The sequence below is a fragment of the Vigna umbellata genome, chromosome 5 (genome assembly GCF_029865625.1).
Source record: "Vigna umbellata cultivar VRB3 chromosome 5, Vumbellata_1.0, whole genome shotgun sequence".
In the NCBI taxonomy this organism is placed as follows: domain Eukaryota; kingdom Viridiplantae; phylum Streptophyta; class Magnoliopsida; order Fabales; family Fabaceae; genus Vigna; species Vigna umbellata.
Genome location: NC_142169.1, coordinates 25595263 through 25615235, shown reverse-complemented (window position 1 = coordinate 25615235; position 19973 = coordinate 25595263). Strand labels below are relative to the sequence as shown.

At 30.4% G+C, this 19973-nt stretch overlaps 1 protein-coding gene and 1 pseudogene across 1 annotated transcript; both read left to right on the top strand.

Moving 5' to 3' along the window:
• Positions 1 to 2390: 2390 nt before the first annotated feature.
• On the top strand, positions 2391 to 3530 carry LOC148198000 (uncharacterized; annotated as a pseudogene).
• Positions 3531 to 18746: 15216 nt separating this feature from the next.
• LOC124829895 (LOB domain-containing protein 29-like) lies at positions 18747 to 19973 on the top strand. The gene is made up of 2 exons (XM_047303483.2): positions 18747 to 19076; positions 19190 to 19973. The coding sequence occupies exons 1-2, from the start codon at positions 18804 to 18806 to the stop codon at positions 19565 to 19567; spliced, it is 651 nt and encodes a 216-aa protein (XP_047159439.1). The 5' UTR covers positions 18747 to 18803; the 3' UTR covers positions 19568 to 19973.

Below are 19973 nucleotides of genomic sequence, written 5' to 3'. Positions count from 1 at the left end.
AGTTTGCTTTTGGGTTGCATCATTATGGATTGTTTTTAGCTATTGACTAGATAGTTGATAAGATAATTTAAAACTTGTACTCAACATGTTGCTTATTATTGTATGAATTTATATTTATGAAATTGCATTTAATTGATTATAGTGCCATTAAAAACAGCAAATAATGCGTACCGTCAAATTAAAAGAAAAGAAAAAGAGCATATATAATTCACGTGGAAATTTTCTAGTATTTTTTTTTCTAGATTTGTGCAGAATAAGAGGATCACGCTAATTCCTTGTACCTACATATTTGACTGGTCTTGCTAAACTTGTCATTTTGTTCATACACCATGCCCTTTTGATCTCCCTGGCTGGTAATTTTCTGCAGAGTGCATAGCAGACAACAATTTTCGTAACTTTTCTAAGAATGCTTCTATAATTGAATTAATGTATATCTAATCTCTGACCAGACAATGTTGTTTCTTTCTAGATGGACCTTGACTTATAGTTTCAGATCTCATATTTTTTAGTTCAGAAATTCAAAATTCTAATTGTCACTTTGCATATACATAAACTTTGTTTTTAGTTAGCTAAGATTGAAACAGATATTATTGGTCTCAGTTGTTATCTAACAACACAGTTCTTTAATGATATTGCACAACCGTACTTATGTAATTAATACTGATCTTATCTTTTGATCACAGAATCATGCTATGAGCATAACCCTTGAACGCAGTGGAAGTTAAACATTCACCTAAATTAGAGATTACAAAGCTCAGTTTTATTTTACTAAACTTGCATTAGATTTATAAATGCATGACATAAAGGTTGGATGTTTCTTTTTCTGAACCTTCGGTTTCTGAATTCATCTTCTATTTAGTTGATTTGTGTTGAAGAATCCCAGCCTGAGTTTTGTTTTAACGTTTTGCGATTATTCTAATTTGATAGGATTTGTTTTATTTATCCACATGCGTGCACTTAAGTTTCTTTATCATAGAAAAACTATTCCCAAGCATGTATTTTCTTTCTTTTGTTTGAAGGTGCAAGAAACACTATTATATAAGATTGGAGGTGACATGGACACTGGCTGGTGTGGACCCCACTAAAGAGATCAAAGAAAATAGTTGGTGTACCATTTTGGATTATTAATGTAACAATATTAAAGTATTTTTAATGAGAATTTCTTGTAATTTTTTTAGAAAAAAAATGTTATTTTAATATATATTACGTATATAATTTTTTAAATTAAATTTATTTAATAAAAAATTATGTTTTTTATTTTAAAGAATTTATGTTTACGAGATTCACCCTTCTCCTACATTTCTTCTCACAAAATTAAAATGTAAGTATTTTATTAAAAGAATACATTCATCAATATCGTAGAATTATTGTTACACGGATTCAATTATTAGTAAGAAATTGGGTGGAGTGTGTCCTGTTGTGCACGTGCACCGCATCTAAAGGAATGCTAACGGCTGTAGCTTACCTTTTGTTTTGTCCATCCTCCTTTTCTTGTCGTTTTGTTTCAAACATAAATGGTTGAAAATTCATAAGATATGTATGGTATGATGAAAATATAAAGAGAGAAGTAAAGTATATACATATCAATCAAAATAAATCAAAAACAGAAGTTCAATAATAAATACCTAACTTACGTTCAATCAAACAAGAAATCGTAAATATTATATCTCCCAGGTAGATTTTCTTAAATAACAATTTTACAGTTTAAGTTAACTTCTCTTATCCTAATTTTTTTTACAAAATTCCTAAAAGAAACTCTAAAAGGTAGAAATATTATAATCTATTATTGGAAATTAAAATAATTTTCTTAAGTTAACTAATCAAATTATTCTTATATGATTAAGATAATTGTAGAACATTACCAAGTTTTATTATTTATGATCGGTATGTCCTTAGTCAATTGGTGCTCAATTATTTAGGTTTCTTGATCTTCAGTTCTAAAAGAGGGATGAGATACTTGCAAAAAAATACGTTGAGATCCAAGTTAAAATTTTCCTTAGTTCATTTTCAGACTAATAATTTATTAGTATATTGAAAAACTAACATGTCGGAATTCAATAAATTCCTAACTATATTTTGTTTCTTCTGTTTTATATTCTCTGTTTTTCCTCTTCTATATAAACTTTCTTCTCTTTTTATATAGACACAATATATATAAGTGAAATAATATTTCTTTCTTCTCAGGTCTCTCTCTGTTCTTTTTTTTATTCTTGCTCTGAGTCTGCTTTCTTATATGTTGATCTGTCACAATTCTCGTGAATACACACTTAAATGAACCTTTGCATAATCATATTGCACAACAACTTCCATTGCAGCCTTTTTCATGATGGTATCAAATCTCTTTGTTTGAAGAGCTTTGTTGCGCCACTCTAACCCATTTCTTTCTCCTCTTTTCTTTTTTTTGGTCTTCTTTTTGCTTCCTTTGTTCATTCTTTTACAAGTTTCTTACATAATGACTGAAGAACATAATCAATCATCTAGCTTCATGTGGCTTCATTCTAGTGAAAACCTTGTTGTCTCCCTTGTTTTTCCTCTTCTTGAATCTACCAATTACCATGCACGGAGCAAGTCCATGTTTATTGTCCTGAGCTCCAAGAACAATGTTTAGTTTGTTGATGGGATTGTTGTGTAACCACAAAAGGAAGATAATATTTTTAATGTTTAGAAAAGATGCAATAATATGGTGGTCTCCTGGTTGGTTCATTATGTTTTCCCAGACATATGTCATAAGATTCTTTGGATGGACAGTAGTCATGCCATGTGGGATGATATGAAATCAAGATTCTTTCAAGGGGATCTCCTACACATATCTGAATTACATAATCAAACAGCCTTTTTGAAACAAGGAGATATCACCGTGACTGAGTTTTTCACCAAGCTTTGCGTTATATGGGATGAGCTTGAGAGCTTTTGGCTTGACCCAATATGCTCTTGTGAGGTTAGATATGCTCTTGCAAATTGGTTTCCATCATTGCACAAAGAAAACATGAGGATTGGGTTTTACAATTCCTCCGAGGTTTAAATGAACAATATGGTAATATCCAGTCCCAGGTTCTATTTATGGATCCTATGCCTCCTATTTTGAAATATTTTTCATATGTAGTGCAGAAGGAAAGACAGATCATGAATAATAATTTTCTCAATGGATTCGAAATTAAAAATGTTGTTGCTTTTAGTACTACTACATGTTCCTATTGTGAAAGGAATGGTCACAGATTCAGTTTGCTTCAAGAAACATGACTTCCCCACTAATAAGAATTCCACTACGTACTGGAAAGACTTGCTCCCATTGTGGGAGAATTAGTCACACCATTGAAGTCTACTACAAAAAAGATGGGTTTTCTCCTGGCCATAAATTTCATAATGGAAAAAGTTTCATGTCTAGTAGTCAAGATACTAAATCAAGAAGTTCGTTTGACACAAAAACAATACCAAGCTCTCATGGCCCTTATCAAGAATCTAATGATACAGGAGCTACATCAACTAACCAAATTAGTTCCATGGTCTCTAACTCTACTAACTCAGGTTAAACCACTTTCAACCTTAACTCACATGAAGACTAAGGTATTATTTCCTGGATCTTGGACTCTAGCGCAACAGATTATGTTGCATCTTCTGTCACTCACTTGTGTTCTTATAAAAAATTACTCCTGTCACCATTAATTTACTTAATGGCATGAAAATCACAACCACTCCTAAAGGAATTGTCAAAATCATTGAATAAATTCTTCTAAAAGATGTTTATTCTAGATTTTTGTTATAACCTCATTTTTATGTCCAAATTGGTTGCACACAATCACTTACGTATTATATTTACTGACTCAACATGTTTCATTCAGAGTTTGACATCAAACAATAAGATTGGTTCAGTTGAAACATATGGAAAACATATAGAAAGGTAGACACATCTCATTCACAAGAAGAAATTCACAGAAAGAGTGACTTTGATAAAATCAGTATTATTCGCCATGCCTCTATTATTCATATCACTTCTCAAAATGTCATCATAATAATAATAATAAGTAACTATATATAAATATATAAAACTGACGTAAATATATAGTTAACATATTAAAAAATGTAAGCAATCATGTTTCCACTAATTATTATATTATGAATGGTATTTGTTTTGAAATTTTGTGTCTAGATCAAAAATTTTAAAACTTTATATGGATTCATTTTTTATTTGTGATTGCAGCAAACATTAAATTTTAGAAATGTTTTAATAATATATAGATGTATTTACCGATTTATTGTTCCATTTAAAGTTAGTCGTTATTCAATATTATATTAAAGTTAATAAACAAAGAAGAATAATTAAAAACACTGAAATTGGTCCAACTGTAGTTGTACATATGCAGCGAATATCAGATAACGAAACTTACAGCAAACAAAATAGGAAATTGTTAAACTGATCATAATATAATAATTACTAGAAACATGATTGCTTACAGAGAATGAAGAACACTGACAGTGCACAATAAACAATATACATAAAAGGTGAATATAATTGGCATTTGTATACCCTTTGTGCATGCACTCTTCGGTTTTGCTGATCTGTGACAAGAAAGAAAAAAGAAGAAACTGTGATAGACAAAAGTAAAGAATAGAAACATTGTAAGAGGAATATTAGCGATTGCGTATAAACAATTACATCAACTAATGGAGTACGAAAGAATGGTTGGAGAACATCTCCTGTAAAGTGTTTCCATTCTCTTCCTTTCCAGTTACTGCCACGAAAACTAAAACCTAATCCAGCTTCCACATTTTTATATATACAAACTATGAAAAGATAACAGCAGCCGTACCATTTGTAGAACATGCACTAGGTTTTGTCTGAAGAAAAATATGTGGTCGTGGTGGGGCATTATGTATTCAGCTAAAGACATATTTACGTATGCAAATGCATCTCTATGGCAACTTCTCGATTGAGTCCTGGTTTTTTCTTTTTTATTTTTAGGTTTAATTGAATTTTTTAATAAAATTAATTATTTAGCTTAAACGAATCATCTTATAACACTAAATAATCTTAACTTATGTTTTTATTTGAACTAATTTAGTTTTAAATAAAAAAACTGTAAACACAATTTGATTTTTTTTTCTGGTTTAGTTTTGATTATCTGTTTAGTTTTTTTTCCTAATAATAAGAGGTCGGTAATTCGTTTTGATATTATATTTATCTTTTACTTAATTGAATCAATTTTTATTAATTTATTTTATTTACAAAGAATATTTAAATTTATAATAGAGCACTTGGGATATTTTAATCCATTTACACAAAATTTACATAGGACGATCTCAAAAACTTTAGTTCCAGACAACTCTAATTTAGAGATCAATAGGTACCCATTCTCTTAATTAGAGTTAATCTAATATTTTTTATTAAATTAATTTTAACGTGGTTTATAATGTGACAATACGTGAGTTCAATAAAGTTTTGATTAGTAATTTGGTCAATATAATTTTCTTCTTACTCATAAATTTTTATATTTTTTTATAGGAAGATAATAGTCCATTTTCTATCAACTTTATCCTTGACGATCTTCAAAACAAATCAAGAAACCACAACTGGATTTATGTATCTATTTTTAACGATATAATAGACAAAAACGAAGATCTTGAATTTAAAGAAGGTAATCTCTATTGAGTTGTCTCGTTTGAAAAGAAATTATTGAAAATGAAAAAAAAAAGTTTAAACTCACATAATCGCTTCCTAAAAATGTTAAGGTTGATATTAAAAAAATGACAAACATTGTCTCTATTTAAATAATATAAGAATGTTAAAAACAAAATATAAAAATTAAATTAATAATTAAACTTTTTATTAGATTGACACATAATCACACTCATCTTTCAAATGAAATTAAAGTCATTTTAATAAAAACAACCACATTGAATCTACATTTAACAAAATAATTGACTCAATTAAATAAAAAATAAATATAAAAACTAAATTAAATCAAAATGTGAATATAAATTACTAACTAAACTTTTTTTTTTAAAGAACCGGTGTTCGATAAATTAAATTATGAAAATGATTTGGTTAAAGTTGAACTATTTTTATCAAGCTATTCATTTCTGTTTTTCTTAAAATAATTCAGCCAAGTTCGGTTTAAAAACCAGATACTCTATTTAGTTTGGTATTTTTTTCTTCTCTGGATCTACACGATCTCTAAAATGAGGTTATTCGTATCCGTAGATTTTAGAATAGAGAATCCGTGGATAATGTGTTTAGTTACTTTAATTCAGTGAAATAAAATTTCCTAACAATTTTTTTTTTTTTGTATTAGAGTTAAATAAAATATTTTTTTAAATATTTGGACTAATTATGTATTTTTGGATGTATTTCAGTTGACTAATTAATTTATACTTGTTTAATAAAGTTTGGTTGCTATATAACACTATTAAGAAGTTAAAATTAATATTCAGTAACATAAGAATTGTTACGAGAAAAAAAATATAACACTAAAATAAGTAATTAATTAAATAATCTCTAGTAGTTAAAATTAATTTAACAAACTCTTTCCACATGAATAAAAAAATAAAAAAAATAAACACTACAATAAGGCTTCGGGTGTGAGTTTGAATACTTTATCTCCAAATCCGAAAAGTCATCCTTATCTACAAAGTTAATGGTTAGTTGTTAAATTTTGTCTCATCTCCATCAAGTAACATATATATTCCTCTTCTTACCGCTTCGAATATTAATTAAATCTTTTTTTAAGAAATAAAAATTAGCAAAGAAAATAATAAATAATAATATTAAAAGGATACAAACAATAAGGATTTAACACTATTGAACAGTATCAAAGAGTAAAATATTCTTCAGACGTGAAAAAAATATATTAAAAAATAGAAATAATGAAATGAGCGTCTTGACAACTATTTGATTTAACGAAATAAAACAACACTTTAAGAGAGAATGAAAAATTGAGTAGTAAAATGAAAAATAAAAAAGTTTTCTAAATGAAAGGAAACTAAAGACAAGAGAAGACATGGAAGATAATTTAAGTTACCTGATAAAGACGAATATAACAACGGAAATAAGTATATAGACCGACAACAGGACAAGACGAGTGATAATGTAAACACCCAATACCATCTTTTAACCAATTTTATTTTAAAAAAAAATTGATATTATTCATACTTATGTTCATATCTTTTCATCAAAATTAAAGCGAATTTAGACAATACTCACAATAATTAGTTTATAACATTTTTATAATAACCTTGAAAAAGGTTGTTTTCAAATATTGAAATATACAATAATTTCACCAAGAATTTCAATTCATATTGCCTATTATTCTATCAACAAATAAGAAAATGTTTGTATTTCAAAAACACAAAAAGAATTTTTAAATTACGTGTTAACGTAAACCTCTTTTTTTATGTTTCAAGAAGCCAAACTGTTCGCTATATTTTTTTATTGTCTAGTTACATCCTAAGTTTGAGATTGGATTCTAATTTTGAAGTTGATTTCAAGTACACCTTTAATTGTATCATTAAATTTCTACTTTTCTACTTAACATTTCATATATTGGAAGTACTTAAATTTAAGATATTGGTCTCGCAACCTTCCAGCATTATATGGGACATTTGAGAAATGCAAAAAGCTAAAAAATACAATAATCCTCTTGGGTTTTATTACAATAAAAAAATCTTAATGCTATGAGTAATGTCAGGTAATCTTTCTAAAAAGATACTTAAATTTTAAACTTTCAAAGATATATATATATATATATATATATATATATATATATATATATATATATATATATATATATATATATATATATATATATATATATATATATATATATATATATATATATATATGGGGTTTGCTAACGCGCGTACGCCTGTTTTTCAGTTGGTACATTTTAGCAATGTGTACCGGATTTTAGTAGACAAAAATATCCTTATATATTATGGATTCCAAGTTTTAAGATTAAGGGTATTTTAATAATTTTCATTTTCAAAACTTAAAAAAAAAAAAAAGAAACCCCCAAACCCTTACTCACCTCTCTCTTTCCTCTCAATCCTTTCTCTTTCATCTCTCTCAATTGAGTCATTGACATATTCACCTTCAAGGCAAAGGTTCATTCAAGATCTCTTCAATTTCACCATCTTCACTAACCTCTCTAATTTCATCATCTGTATTTGTTGAATCATCATCTCTAAAAAAACCCTCCAGGCCAATTACCAATTCTTTCTTATGTCATTATGCTTGTGAAAATTAGATAAAATTATATACGACAAAAATTATAAAATGAAAACTCATTATAAAGTCATTTTTTTGTAAGAAATTGTTTAACAACTGAGTGTTTCTGATTTTTTTCCAGGCCAATTACCAATTCCTTTGATGTCATTATGCTTGTGAAAATTAAATAAAATTAGATAAGACAAAAATAATAAAATAAAAACTCATTATAAAATCATTTTTTTGTAAGAAATTGTCTAACAGCGAGTATTTCTGAATTTTTTCCAGGTCAATTACCAATTCAAAAATTGGATAAAATTAGATAAGACAAAAATTATAAGATGAAAACTCATTATAAAATCATTTTTTTGTAAGATTGTTTAACAGCAAGTGTTTCTGATTTTTTCAATTGAGGCTACAGTAGGAATGACAGAGAAAAGATTGGAGTCAGAAAGAGGAAAGAGAAAGGGTTGAGAGGAATGAGAGAGGTCAGTAAGGGTTTGGGGGTTTCTTTTTTTTTTTTTTTAGTTTTGAGAATGAAAATTATTAAAATACCCTTAATCTTAAAACTTAGAATCCATGATATATAAGGATATTTTTGTCTACTAAAACCCGGTACACATTGCTAAAATGTACCAACTGAAAACAGGCGTACGCGCGTTAGCAAACCCCTATATATATATATATATATATATATATATATATATATATATATATATATATATATATATATAGGTTTAATTGCTTCCTTTGTCCCCAGTTTGGTTGAATTGTGTCAAATTCATCCTCATTTTTAAAAAAGTTTCATTGTCGTCCTCACGTGGTATAAAAGTGTCAATTGAATCCAAACATAGAAAAAATTTGTGTCAAAGTAGTCATTTTTCCTATATCTCTGTGTCTTCCTTTCATATATCACTTCTCTGGAGCTATGAAAAGCCTTAAATTGGATAAGGTAAAATGAATATCTGTACTTGATTGTATGAAAGGAAGACACAGATATATAGGAAAAATGACTACTTTGACACAAATTTTTTCTATGTTTGGATTCAATTGACACTTTTACACCACGTGAGGACGACAATGAAACTTTTACACCACGTGAGGATGACAATGAAACTTTTTTAAAAATGAGGATGAATTTGACACAATTCAACCAAACTGGGGACAAAGGAAGCAATTAAACCTATATATATATATATATATATATATATATATATATATATATATTATATATATATATATATATTATGATATCAGTGGGATTAATATTTTCTAAAGACACTCACTCAAAGTAAAGAAACAGAGGAAGAGAACTTAAACTCTCTCTGTATATTTCATTCACTTGACAAACTTGTGCATTTCCGTACATTAGAGTTGCCTATTTTATAGGTTACAATTACAATATAATAATAGTAAATGTTTCTTAAGCACAAAGAAAGCTACATAACGTGATTTGTCAGCAACTTTTCAGTTTTGAGTTTTTCCGTAAACGGTGCTATACTTGATTTATTTCTGACATTGCCTTCCTTAAATCAAGTTTCTACCATTCCAAGCATTTTCTTCAACTTGTAAAATAACTCAATTTTCAGTGGCTTTGTAAAAATATCTGCAACTTGTTCTTCAGTTGGAAGATATTCGATTACTACTTCTTTCTCAGCTACTAGTTCTCGAATCTTGTGAAACCGAATATCAATGTGCTTGGATCGTCCATGAAAAACTGGATTTTTGGATAGTGCAATTGCAGACTTGTTATCACAATGTATCACTGTAGGAGTATCTTGCTTCTGATGCATAGCTTCAAGCATCCTTCTCATCCATATTGCTTGTGTAGCACAACTTGTTACAGCTATATATTCTGCTTCGGCTGTTGAGAGTGCAATTGTTGGCTGCTTCTTTGAGGACCATGATACAACTCCAGTGCCTAGATGAAACGTGTACCCCGACGTACTTTTCCTTGTTTCAATATCTCCTGCCCAGTCACTATCTGTGTATCCAACCAACTTTACATTAGAATTATTTGCATAAAAGATTCCCTCAGTTAAAGTACCTTTGATGTATCTAAGGATTCTTTTTGCCCCTTGTAAATGACTTGCACATGGCTCTTCCATGAATCTACTGAGCAATCCTACTCCAAATACAATATCTGGTCTAGTAGCAGTTAAGTATCTCAGACTTCCAATCAAACTTCTGTAGTATGTTGAATCAACCCTTCTTTCATCACCATCTCTTTTCAATTTCAACTTTTCCTCAACAGGTATTGAGATTGGCTTTGAATACTCCATTTTGAATTTCTTCAAAATGTCTGTAGCATACTTCTTTTGAGATATAAGAGTTCCATCATTCTGCTGAACAACCTCAATGCCAAGAAAATACATTAGACCAAATAGACCAATCTGTCATCTCAAAACATTGAACCATGGCCTTCCTGAATTCTACAATCATCTTTGGATTATTGCCAGTAAAGATTAGATCATCAACATAAAGGCAAACTATAATAATATCATCTGGATCAACAACTTTAATATATAGAGTGTGCTCAAATGGACATCTCTGAAATCCATGTTGTAAAAAATAGGAATCAATCCTTTTGTACCACGCTCTGGGTGCCTGCTTCAAGCCATATAATGCTTTCTTCAATATGTAGACTTTATTTTCTTTTCCTTTAACTTCATATCCTCCAGGCTGCTCAACATATACTTCTTCTTCCAAAGTACCATTCAGAAAAGCAGATTTAACATCCATTTGATGAATTTTCCAATTATTTTGAGCTGATAGAGAGATGAGCATACGAATTGTATCTAATCTTGCTACAGGAGCAAATACCTCAAAATAATCAATTCCTGGCTTTTGTTTGTACCCTTTTGCTACCAACCTTGCTTTGAAACGATCAATTTCTCCGCTGGGCTTGTACTTAGTTTTGTACACCCACTTCACTCCAATTGGCCTTTTGTTTGCTGGTAAGTCTGTCAGCTCCCATGTTTGATTCTTCTCAATGGCATCAATTTCTTCATCCATTGCTTTTTTCCAATGTTGATTATTTGATGCTTCTTCAAATGATACAGGCTCACAATCTGCAAATAAGGCAAAATTGATAATTTCTTCATTTAATGGGTCATTGTTATTACCCACAACATAATCTTCTAATCTGGCTGGTAGTCTCCGTTGCCTCTGTGGTCTGCTTGATGTTTCTGGCTCATCAGTTGTTGAATCTACACATCCATTCTCCTCTTCATGATTTTCTAGAATTATTGTAGGCTTATTTTGGGATTTGGATGACCAATCCCACATTCCTTCTTCATCAAAGGTCACATCTCTGCTGATAATTACCTTCTTTGTCTCCGGATTGTAGAGCCTGTATGCCTTTGAATTTGTGCAATAGCCAATGAACACACATTTTTCTCCTTTATCATCGAGCTTCTTCCTTAGCTGATCTGGTACATGGGCATATGATATACACCCAAAAACTTTGAGATGTCGAATTGATGGTCTCCTTCCGCTCCAGGCTTCTTCTGGTGTTTTCTCACTAACACTCTTTGTTGGACATCTGTTCAGGATATAAACAGCGGTAGCAACAGCTTCTGCCCAAAATTCTCTAGGCATTTGTTTTGCTTTTAACATGCACCTTACCATATCCATGATGATCCTGTTCTTTCTTTCGGCAACTCCATTCTGTTGGGGAGTGTATCTGGTTGTTAATTGATGATGAATTCCATGTTGCTCAAAATAATCTGCACAGACAAGGTATTCTTGACCTCTGTCTGTTCTCAATGCTTTAATCTTGCAGCCACTTTGTTTCTCCACAAATGCCTTAAATGACTTAAAGGCATCACAAGCATTTGATTTCTGTTTCAAAAAATATACCCATGTTTTTCTGCTGAAATCATCAATAAAGGTAATAAAGTACTTACTACCACCATGTGTTGGGATTTCAACTGTGCATAAATCTGAATGAACAATCTCCAGAAGCTTTCTTGCTCTCCATGACTTTCCTGTAGGGAATGATTCTCTGTGTTTCTTTCCCAATTGACAAGTCTCACACACACTTTTGGGAATATTTATAACAGGCAAACCAGAAACATATTCTTTCTTTGACAGATAATTTAATCCAGAAAAATGAAAGTGTCCAAAGCGCATATGCCACAACCAATCATCATTTGATATGATAGTACTCAAACAAGGATATTTTTCATGTTGAATTTTCAAAGGAAATAGGCGATTCGGAGTCATTTTTACCTTGACTATAAATCTCCCACTCTTGTCAATCAACGTGCAGTTCCCATGATGAATCTGCATGTTGTATCCTTTTTCTGATAGTTGTCCCATGCTTAATAAATTATGATGAAGACCAGGAGCATAAAAAACATCAGAAATGAAATTCTGTGAACCATCTTTCAATCTAATCATTATTTGGCCTTTTCCCAAAATTGGAATATTACTGTTGTTGCCAAAATTAACAGTTGAAGTAACTGTTTCATCTAGCATAGAAAATAATTCCTTTTTTCCACACATATGATTACTACACCCAGTATCTAAGTACCAGATATTTTCATCTTCTGAGAAGTTATTGCTTGTCAAAAATAAACTTTGTGGGTTATTAGAATTCTCACCAATATCCTGGTACTGATTTTCTGTAATGTTTGCTTGCTGTCGGAATTTGCAATCTGCTATTCTGTGGCCATATTTTCCACAGTGGAAGCAATTAACATTACTTCTTTCTTGATAGCCAGTTCTTCCTCTTCCTCTTCCTCGATGGGCAGGTACAAAACTGTCTCCATCTCTTCCTTGATTGTTTGGTATGAATTTGTTGTTTCTCCAATGATTAAAATTACCACGACCTCTGCCTCTTAAATTTTCACCTCTACTTCTAAAATTTCCTCTTCCTCTAGTATTGAAATTATCACGACCTGTACTTTCTACTTCTTGACTGGACTCCGCAACTTTATTGAAATTCACTTGACTTTTCAATGCTTCTTCAGCTCCTTTTTCTGTTTTCTCCAGTATTCTGCTCACATGGCTTTCAATGCTTCCTTGCAATTCTGCAACTGTCATGGTGTCTGTGTCGTGAGACTCTATTATTGTAGTCACCACATGATCAAACTTCATCGGCATGGTGCGTAGAATTTTTTCAACCACCTTGCTTTCAGAAATATCTTCTCCATATACTCTCATCTTATTGACAAGATCTGTGATACGTGAAAAATATTGTTGAACAGTTTCTGAACTGGACATATCATACCTTTCATATTCTCTTTGCAAGGACTGCAGTTTGGATTTTTGAGCTTTCTCTACTCCTTTGTATGATAACTTCAATGTATCCCACGCATCTTTGGCAGTCTTGCAATTTGCAATTTTGCCAAAAATTGAATAATCTATTCCTTGTTGAATTTGTGATAGCGCCAACTGCCCTTTCCTTTGAAATTCTGCATTAGCTTGTTCTTGTAAGCCTGGTTCAATAAAGCTCCAGAGGTTGTGAGCTTTCAAATGGGTGGACATCAACAATTCCCAATAATTATAATCCATTTTGTCATCTAATTTGGGACCAGACCAAACAATATTGTAATTTGTGGCCATCTCTCTCTTTCTCAAATAGACTCAAAAAATTTTGTTAAGGTGAGAACGCTTTTGTTCCTCACACACTCAGTAATTTTTTTTGACTCTCTCACAAACTCAAAAAACTAATACTGGATCTAACTAGCTCAGATACCAATTTGATATCAGTGGGATTAATATTTTCTAAAGACACTCACTCAAAGTAAAGAAACAGAGGAAGAGAACTTAAACTCTCTCTGTATATTTCATTCACTTGACAAACTTGTGCATTTCCGTACATTAGAGTTGCCTATTTTATAGGTTACAATTACAATATAATAATAGTAAATGTTTCTTAAGCACAAAGAAAGCTACATAACGTGATTTGTCAGCAACTTTTCAGTTTTGAGTTTTTCCGTAAACGGTGCTATACTTGATTTATTTCTGACATATATATATATATATATATTATATATGTGTGTGTGTGTGTTCATCTTATATACTGGTGTTATTCTAAGTGATGCCAAATAAAAATAATTAAAACCTTTTTTATCCTTTGATTTTTATCAAATTTCTAAATCCCATTAATTTCTTCAAGCTAAGGTGCTAGGTTTTAATAACATTTTTTTAATATTGTATACTTTATAAATTTTGTACACCGGCTTCAATATCTTTTTGTCTTTTGGCTATTAATGATTTTTTAACATTTAATTTGATATTTACGATGCATTGACATATGTTAAGTGATAATTTGTTTGTTATGTTACACATAATAAACTAAATAAGACGGATACATTTTTTAATAAATTATAGAAAATCATATACTGATGATACATTGTTTTGTGCATGAGTTGATTGTAGAGAATTTGATACATTGTTACAGTTCTCGAGATGTGTCACTTTTTATGACTTGACATGGTTCAGAAGCAATTTGTTCTTTAAGGGAAATTTCAATACGACTCTCTGGGTATCTTATCTTGTTAAGGAAAAAGGAAAAAGAAAGTTACAGGGACAAGCAGAAATGCGAATTTGTAAACACAAGTGGTTAAACAAGGTAGGGTTCTAAGGCACTGAGACATTGAAGTAATAACAAAAAAACAAAAACAAGAAAAGATGTCACTACCTCCTAAATCTCAGAATTGTAAATCTCAGAAAAGTTTATCAGCACGCTGGTTTTTTCTCTTTTTCCCTCTATTCGGTTTTTGTTTATGAATAAATTATCTCTTAATAATTGTCTCCACTGTCGCTAAATGCTCTAATAAATGAGTTTTGTGGTGATCCACTTCGGATATCCTGTGACCTGGAAAAAAAAAATCAGTTGGAAACTTTTGTGTTGAATAAATCATTTAGAATTTGTGTCTTCAAATGGGAAGACCATAAATCCAGAGCAAAGACCAAAAAGTTTAGGTATAATTAAAATACATAAAATGAAAAGAAATATATATATATATAACCACTAATTTAAAAATATTGAATAGACAATCTTGTTAAAACTCGATACAGATGTCCAATGTTTAGGTAAATGATGTATTTATATATCTTTTAATAGTAATTAAGTATTTAAATAAAATAAAATCCGTTCGTCTTCGTTGATGACTCTTAGGGGTGGATATTTTAATTTAACGATAAAACAGGGTTTGTGTTTACAAAAGCATGCTGTCTCCAACAGTATTATTCGTTTTTATGCTGTTATATATGTACCAATGGAAAACAATACAGCTATATATTCCTCTTTGTTTGAGAGTGATACTGGCTTTCATTTGAGGCATGATGTCAGGGTTGATACTAAAAAGTTTTGTTGACGATACTACACACCTAATGCAATATGAGATCCATGAGTGTTAAACTTTATATACCTGTGTTTTCTTACTTCTTTTCAGGATAGCTCTTTCATTGAATTTACATTGTCTTCTTCTTCATTATGCATAGTAAATCCTTTCAAAGTGTTAGAAATAATTCCTCATTTACATATATTTTTTTCCACCAAAAAAACTTTTTTTCACATATACGATGGATTCTTTGTTTCATTTACTTTTTTTTTTCTAATTTTTATTAAAAAAAATCTATTTTACATTTATTAGAGATCTTATATATATATATATATATATATATATATATATATATATATATATATATATATATATTTATATAATAAAAAAAATCATTATTTTGTATACTAGTTTTAAAATTATATATAATGAAAACTAAGGTGATAAAGATAAAGAAGAGTTAAAGTAATAAATAGATAAGAGTGAAGTTTTACTATATTAAATATCAAGAATAAATCCAAATGACATGTTTATTCCGTTTCAACTAAGCATGTTGTAGAAAAATGTGTAGGTTAATATCTTATAAGATAGACATTAAAGTAAAAGTGATAACAATGATTATAAAGTGGACTTTAGCATACTTAAAAAATCTATGAATAACTTCATTTTAAAAAGTATTCATTTAAAAAAAATATTGAAAAGTAAATTTTAAGTTTAACCCCAATTTTATAAAATGATTTGTAAAATAAAACTTACACCTATTTATATATTAGAAATTGGTTATACATTTTAAACATGAAATCACACAATAAAAAATGATTTAATAGCAAAATGATAATAAATAGAATAATAAATTTAATAAATAATATTTTTTGTTAAAATAGATTTTAATTCATAATTATGATATGATGTTAAAAAGTAAATTTTAAAATTAATTTAACCTTACAGAGAATTATAAAGTGAATTTTATATCAACTATAAATTGATCTTTTATTTTTAGTCGAGATTTTTAACCAGAGTTGGAACAAGTTGATATTGTCACGCCATTCCTAATTATTTTTCATAATATTTATTCGATAAATATTGGTGTAATGGCTAGATTTGAGTGCAACAGTGAGATAGAAAGTTTGACATTTTATAACTAATACATATTTTTCTTCATTTGGGTTATCTTCACTTCATATGGAAATCCAACTTGATCATTGAAACATACTCACATTCTTTTAGAAGTTTAAATCATTGAGGGAAGACTACGAAACAACGTTAATAATTGGAAGAATACAATTTATTTGTTTGATTCCTAATCGACCCCAAAGATTGGAGTTTGAGGAAATATTTTGATGTTTCATCAAGAGAATTACAATAAAAGCTAAAAAGAGGAAGTGAAAACTAAGCAGGAGAAATTGGACACTCACTGAATCAACTTGAAGGGTGAGAAGAATTAATGTCTAAAGTGAGTGAAGTTCAATATAAAAACCTGATGAAATCAACATAAGTTTTTTTTTCAAAACTAAAGATAAGTATAATCCAATAAAGTTTGAGAAGATTTTGAACTTTCTTAGTGAATATATAACCTGAGAGTAAGCGATGATAATTTTGTTAAGACGTAGATTTTATACGAAATATATTAATCCCTTGAATATAAGCACAAGTGGTATATTTCTTAACAGTTATTTTCATAATTTATATAATTTTGCAACTTTTTGTTAGGATGTCATTATTAGGTAGTGTAGAAGGAGGGTCCCATTGCACATTTGGGATGGTCCTACATGTTGGTGCCTATACTCGACAGAAGAGAGTGTTTGATTTCAGTGTTTGGAGAGAGTACACGTACTAATTTCATAATATAATTAATAACTAAATATTCATACGGTATTGTTCCACAAACCATGACTTCCAACACTTAAACAAATTCAAGTCTGGAAAGGCCAAACAAATCACATCTTCTCGGCCCTCCCTTTGTCTTTATTAGCTTCTATGTATGTCACAACCCTTTTGTTTCATTCATTTTTAGAATCTCATTTTTATTTTTATTTTTATTTTTTCTGAACCCATTTTTACATTTTGATAATATTCCAATAATAAAAATCCACCAACTAATTTTGAGCATTATTCTTTTAACATGTTTAATACCAACTTGTTTCTGGATTACTCAACTTTGACAGTGTGAGAGGAAAATTATTTGTTTAAACTCTAATGGAATATATATAATCATAGGTTCTAGTTAATCCCAATTCATTTTCTTCTTTATGTTAAATTTGTCAATGTAAGTACCGTGGTAATTTGTGCCGCTCTTGCAAATTATTGAACTTCACTGTGTGTGTTGCGGTGAACATTAACAAAATGAATTTAATAAATTTATTTTAAAGTTAAGTGATTTTAGATGATGGTGATTTATACCGTTTCCCATTTCATTCTTTTCCATGGACTAACAATATTCGTTCATTCTCGCTCAAGATTCCTGTAAATAGTCACTATGGGAGTTCAAATACGCCTTCAAAAGGATCAGAAGCACTGGCTCGTATCACAATGTAGATATAGCAGTCCTCACAGTGCCATCCTTTTGTTCATTACTCCAATCATGCATATATGTGACATACAAAAAATTGATTAATAAACGTGGCAAAGAAACGATAGGTGTGTGGGTAACAGTTGGGCATTCTTTTCTTTTGTCGCAGATGGAGGATGATTCTTGCTCCCAAGTTTAAATCAAATGTATTTGGTCAAGAGAAATCATACCAGCCTCTACATGAATTGACTAATAATTTAGCAGCACCCATTTCCAAGGTTGTAAAAATTGCTTTCTTGGTGAGTAAAGAACTATTAAATAACTCGTGGATTGGTCCATTTTGATATTACCACTGTCAAGTTAATGTATATAAATAAGTAGTCCAATAAATAATGTACTTGCGGCTATTATTATCGCATACACAAGGTACCATACATTTGATTCAGAAAAGAAGGGACAAGAGCACACATACATCAAATCATCAAACAAAATGGGTTTGGTTACTGCTACCTCTTTTGTCGTATAAGGATGTTCAAATGGCATCTCATTTTCTGACAAATAAAAATATCGGTAGAGGGGGATGAAAGTGTTTTATACGGGAAAAAAATATTGAACACTGTAGGCCATTAAGGGGACCTAGTGTAATTAAATATTCCTTCCCCTAATCCACCATTTCCTCTTGTTGTGGTGTATATAAAGATGGTGATAAATCATTATGATTTGCACAAGGTTGAAGAGACCCAGAAAACAACCCAAAATCCTAAAAGACCACAAACCCCTCAACCAAAAGGCCAACATGACTGGTTCTCCGTGTGGAGCCTGCAAATTCTTGAGAAGGAAGTGTGTGAGAGGCTGTGTTTTTGCTCCTTACTTTTGCCATGAACAGGGTGCCACCCATTTTGCAGCCATTCATAAGGTCTTTGGCGCAAGCAATGTCTCAAAGCTACTTGCTCACCTTCCTGTCAGTGAACGTTGTGAAGCTGCTGTCACCATCTCTTATGAAGCTCAAGCTAGACTTCAAGATCCAATTTATGGCTGTGTTGCTCATATTTTTGCACTCCAACAACAGGTTTTTTCTTTCCCTTTCATAAGCATAATCAGGCTTACTGTGTTGAAAACCCTAGCTGATTTGTGGTTATGCCAGTTAACTAACTTATCCACTTTTTTGTTTGATCTTTGCAGGTGGTGAATTTACAAGCACAAGTAGCTCATCTCAGGGAACAGGCAGGTCAGATCTATCTCAATGCCTCTGCCACTGAAAACCCTAATGAGAAATACTTTGGAAAATCTACCAATTTTCCGCAGTATCTTGAGAGTTGGTTCCAGACGGAGAATTCCAACTCGGCTTCACAATTTCTTCCTAAATTGTCCACCGATACTTCAACACAGTACTATGGAACTACTGATACCTTCATGGACCCAAACCCTATTGGAAATGATGACAATTCCGTAACAGTAGAGGAAAGCATCTTCTTTTCTAGCTTTGAAGAGAGTTGTAACTCCATGGCCTGTGACGTGCAAAGGCAGTGGACCTTTTATCAAATGGATAACCTTCAGTAAGAGTGAGTTTTGGTGATTATGAAATTTACTTCATGAAAGATCAGAGTCTGCATGAAAGAATTGGTGAAGTCAACTTTATCAATTTTGAATTTGTTGCACATGTGTGGCGAAGCATGCACTTTATTACCTGAGGAAGCCTAGAATGTGATATATAATTGTAATGGGAATCCGCATTATAGTATTGTTTTGTTTAGCTTAGTGAAATATTGGTATTTATTAGAATAATAATAAAATCTTATATTGAAAAACTTTGGTGTTTGTATATGAAGTAAATTATGTTTGTTTATGGACTTGATGAAGATCCTAAATTTGACCTAAAGGATAGATATGTTTGCACATTGAAAATATTTGGAATATATATGGAATAGGCTAGGGAATGGTAATCCCAAAGTAACTGATATATTAA

Excerpts from the sequence above, each read along its gene's own strand:
- LOC124829895 (XM_047303483.2), top strand. The coding sequence starts at position 18,804 with ATGACTGGTTCTCCGTGTGGAGCCTGCAAATTCTTGAGAAGGAAGTGT. Across the intron at positions 19,077-19,189 it reads TTTTTGCACTCCAACAACAG|GTGGTGAATTTACAAGCACA; the intron begins GTTTTTTCTTTC and ends TGATCTTTGCAG.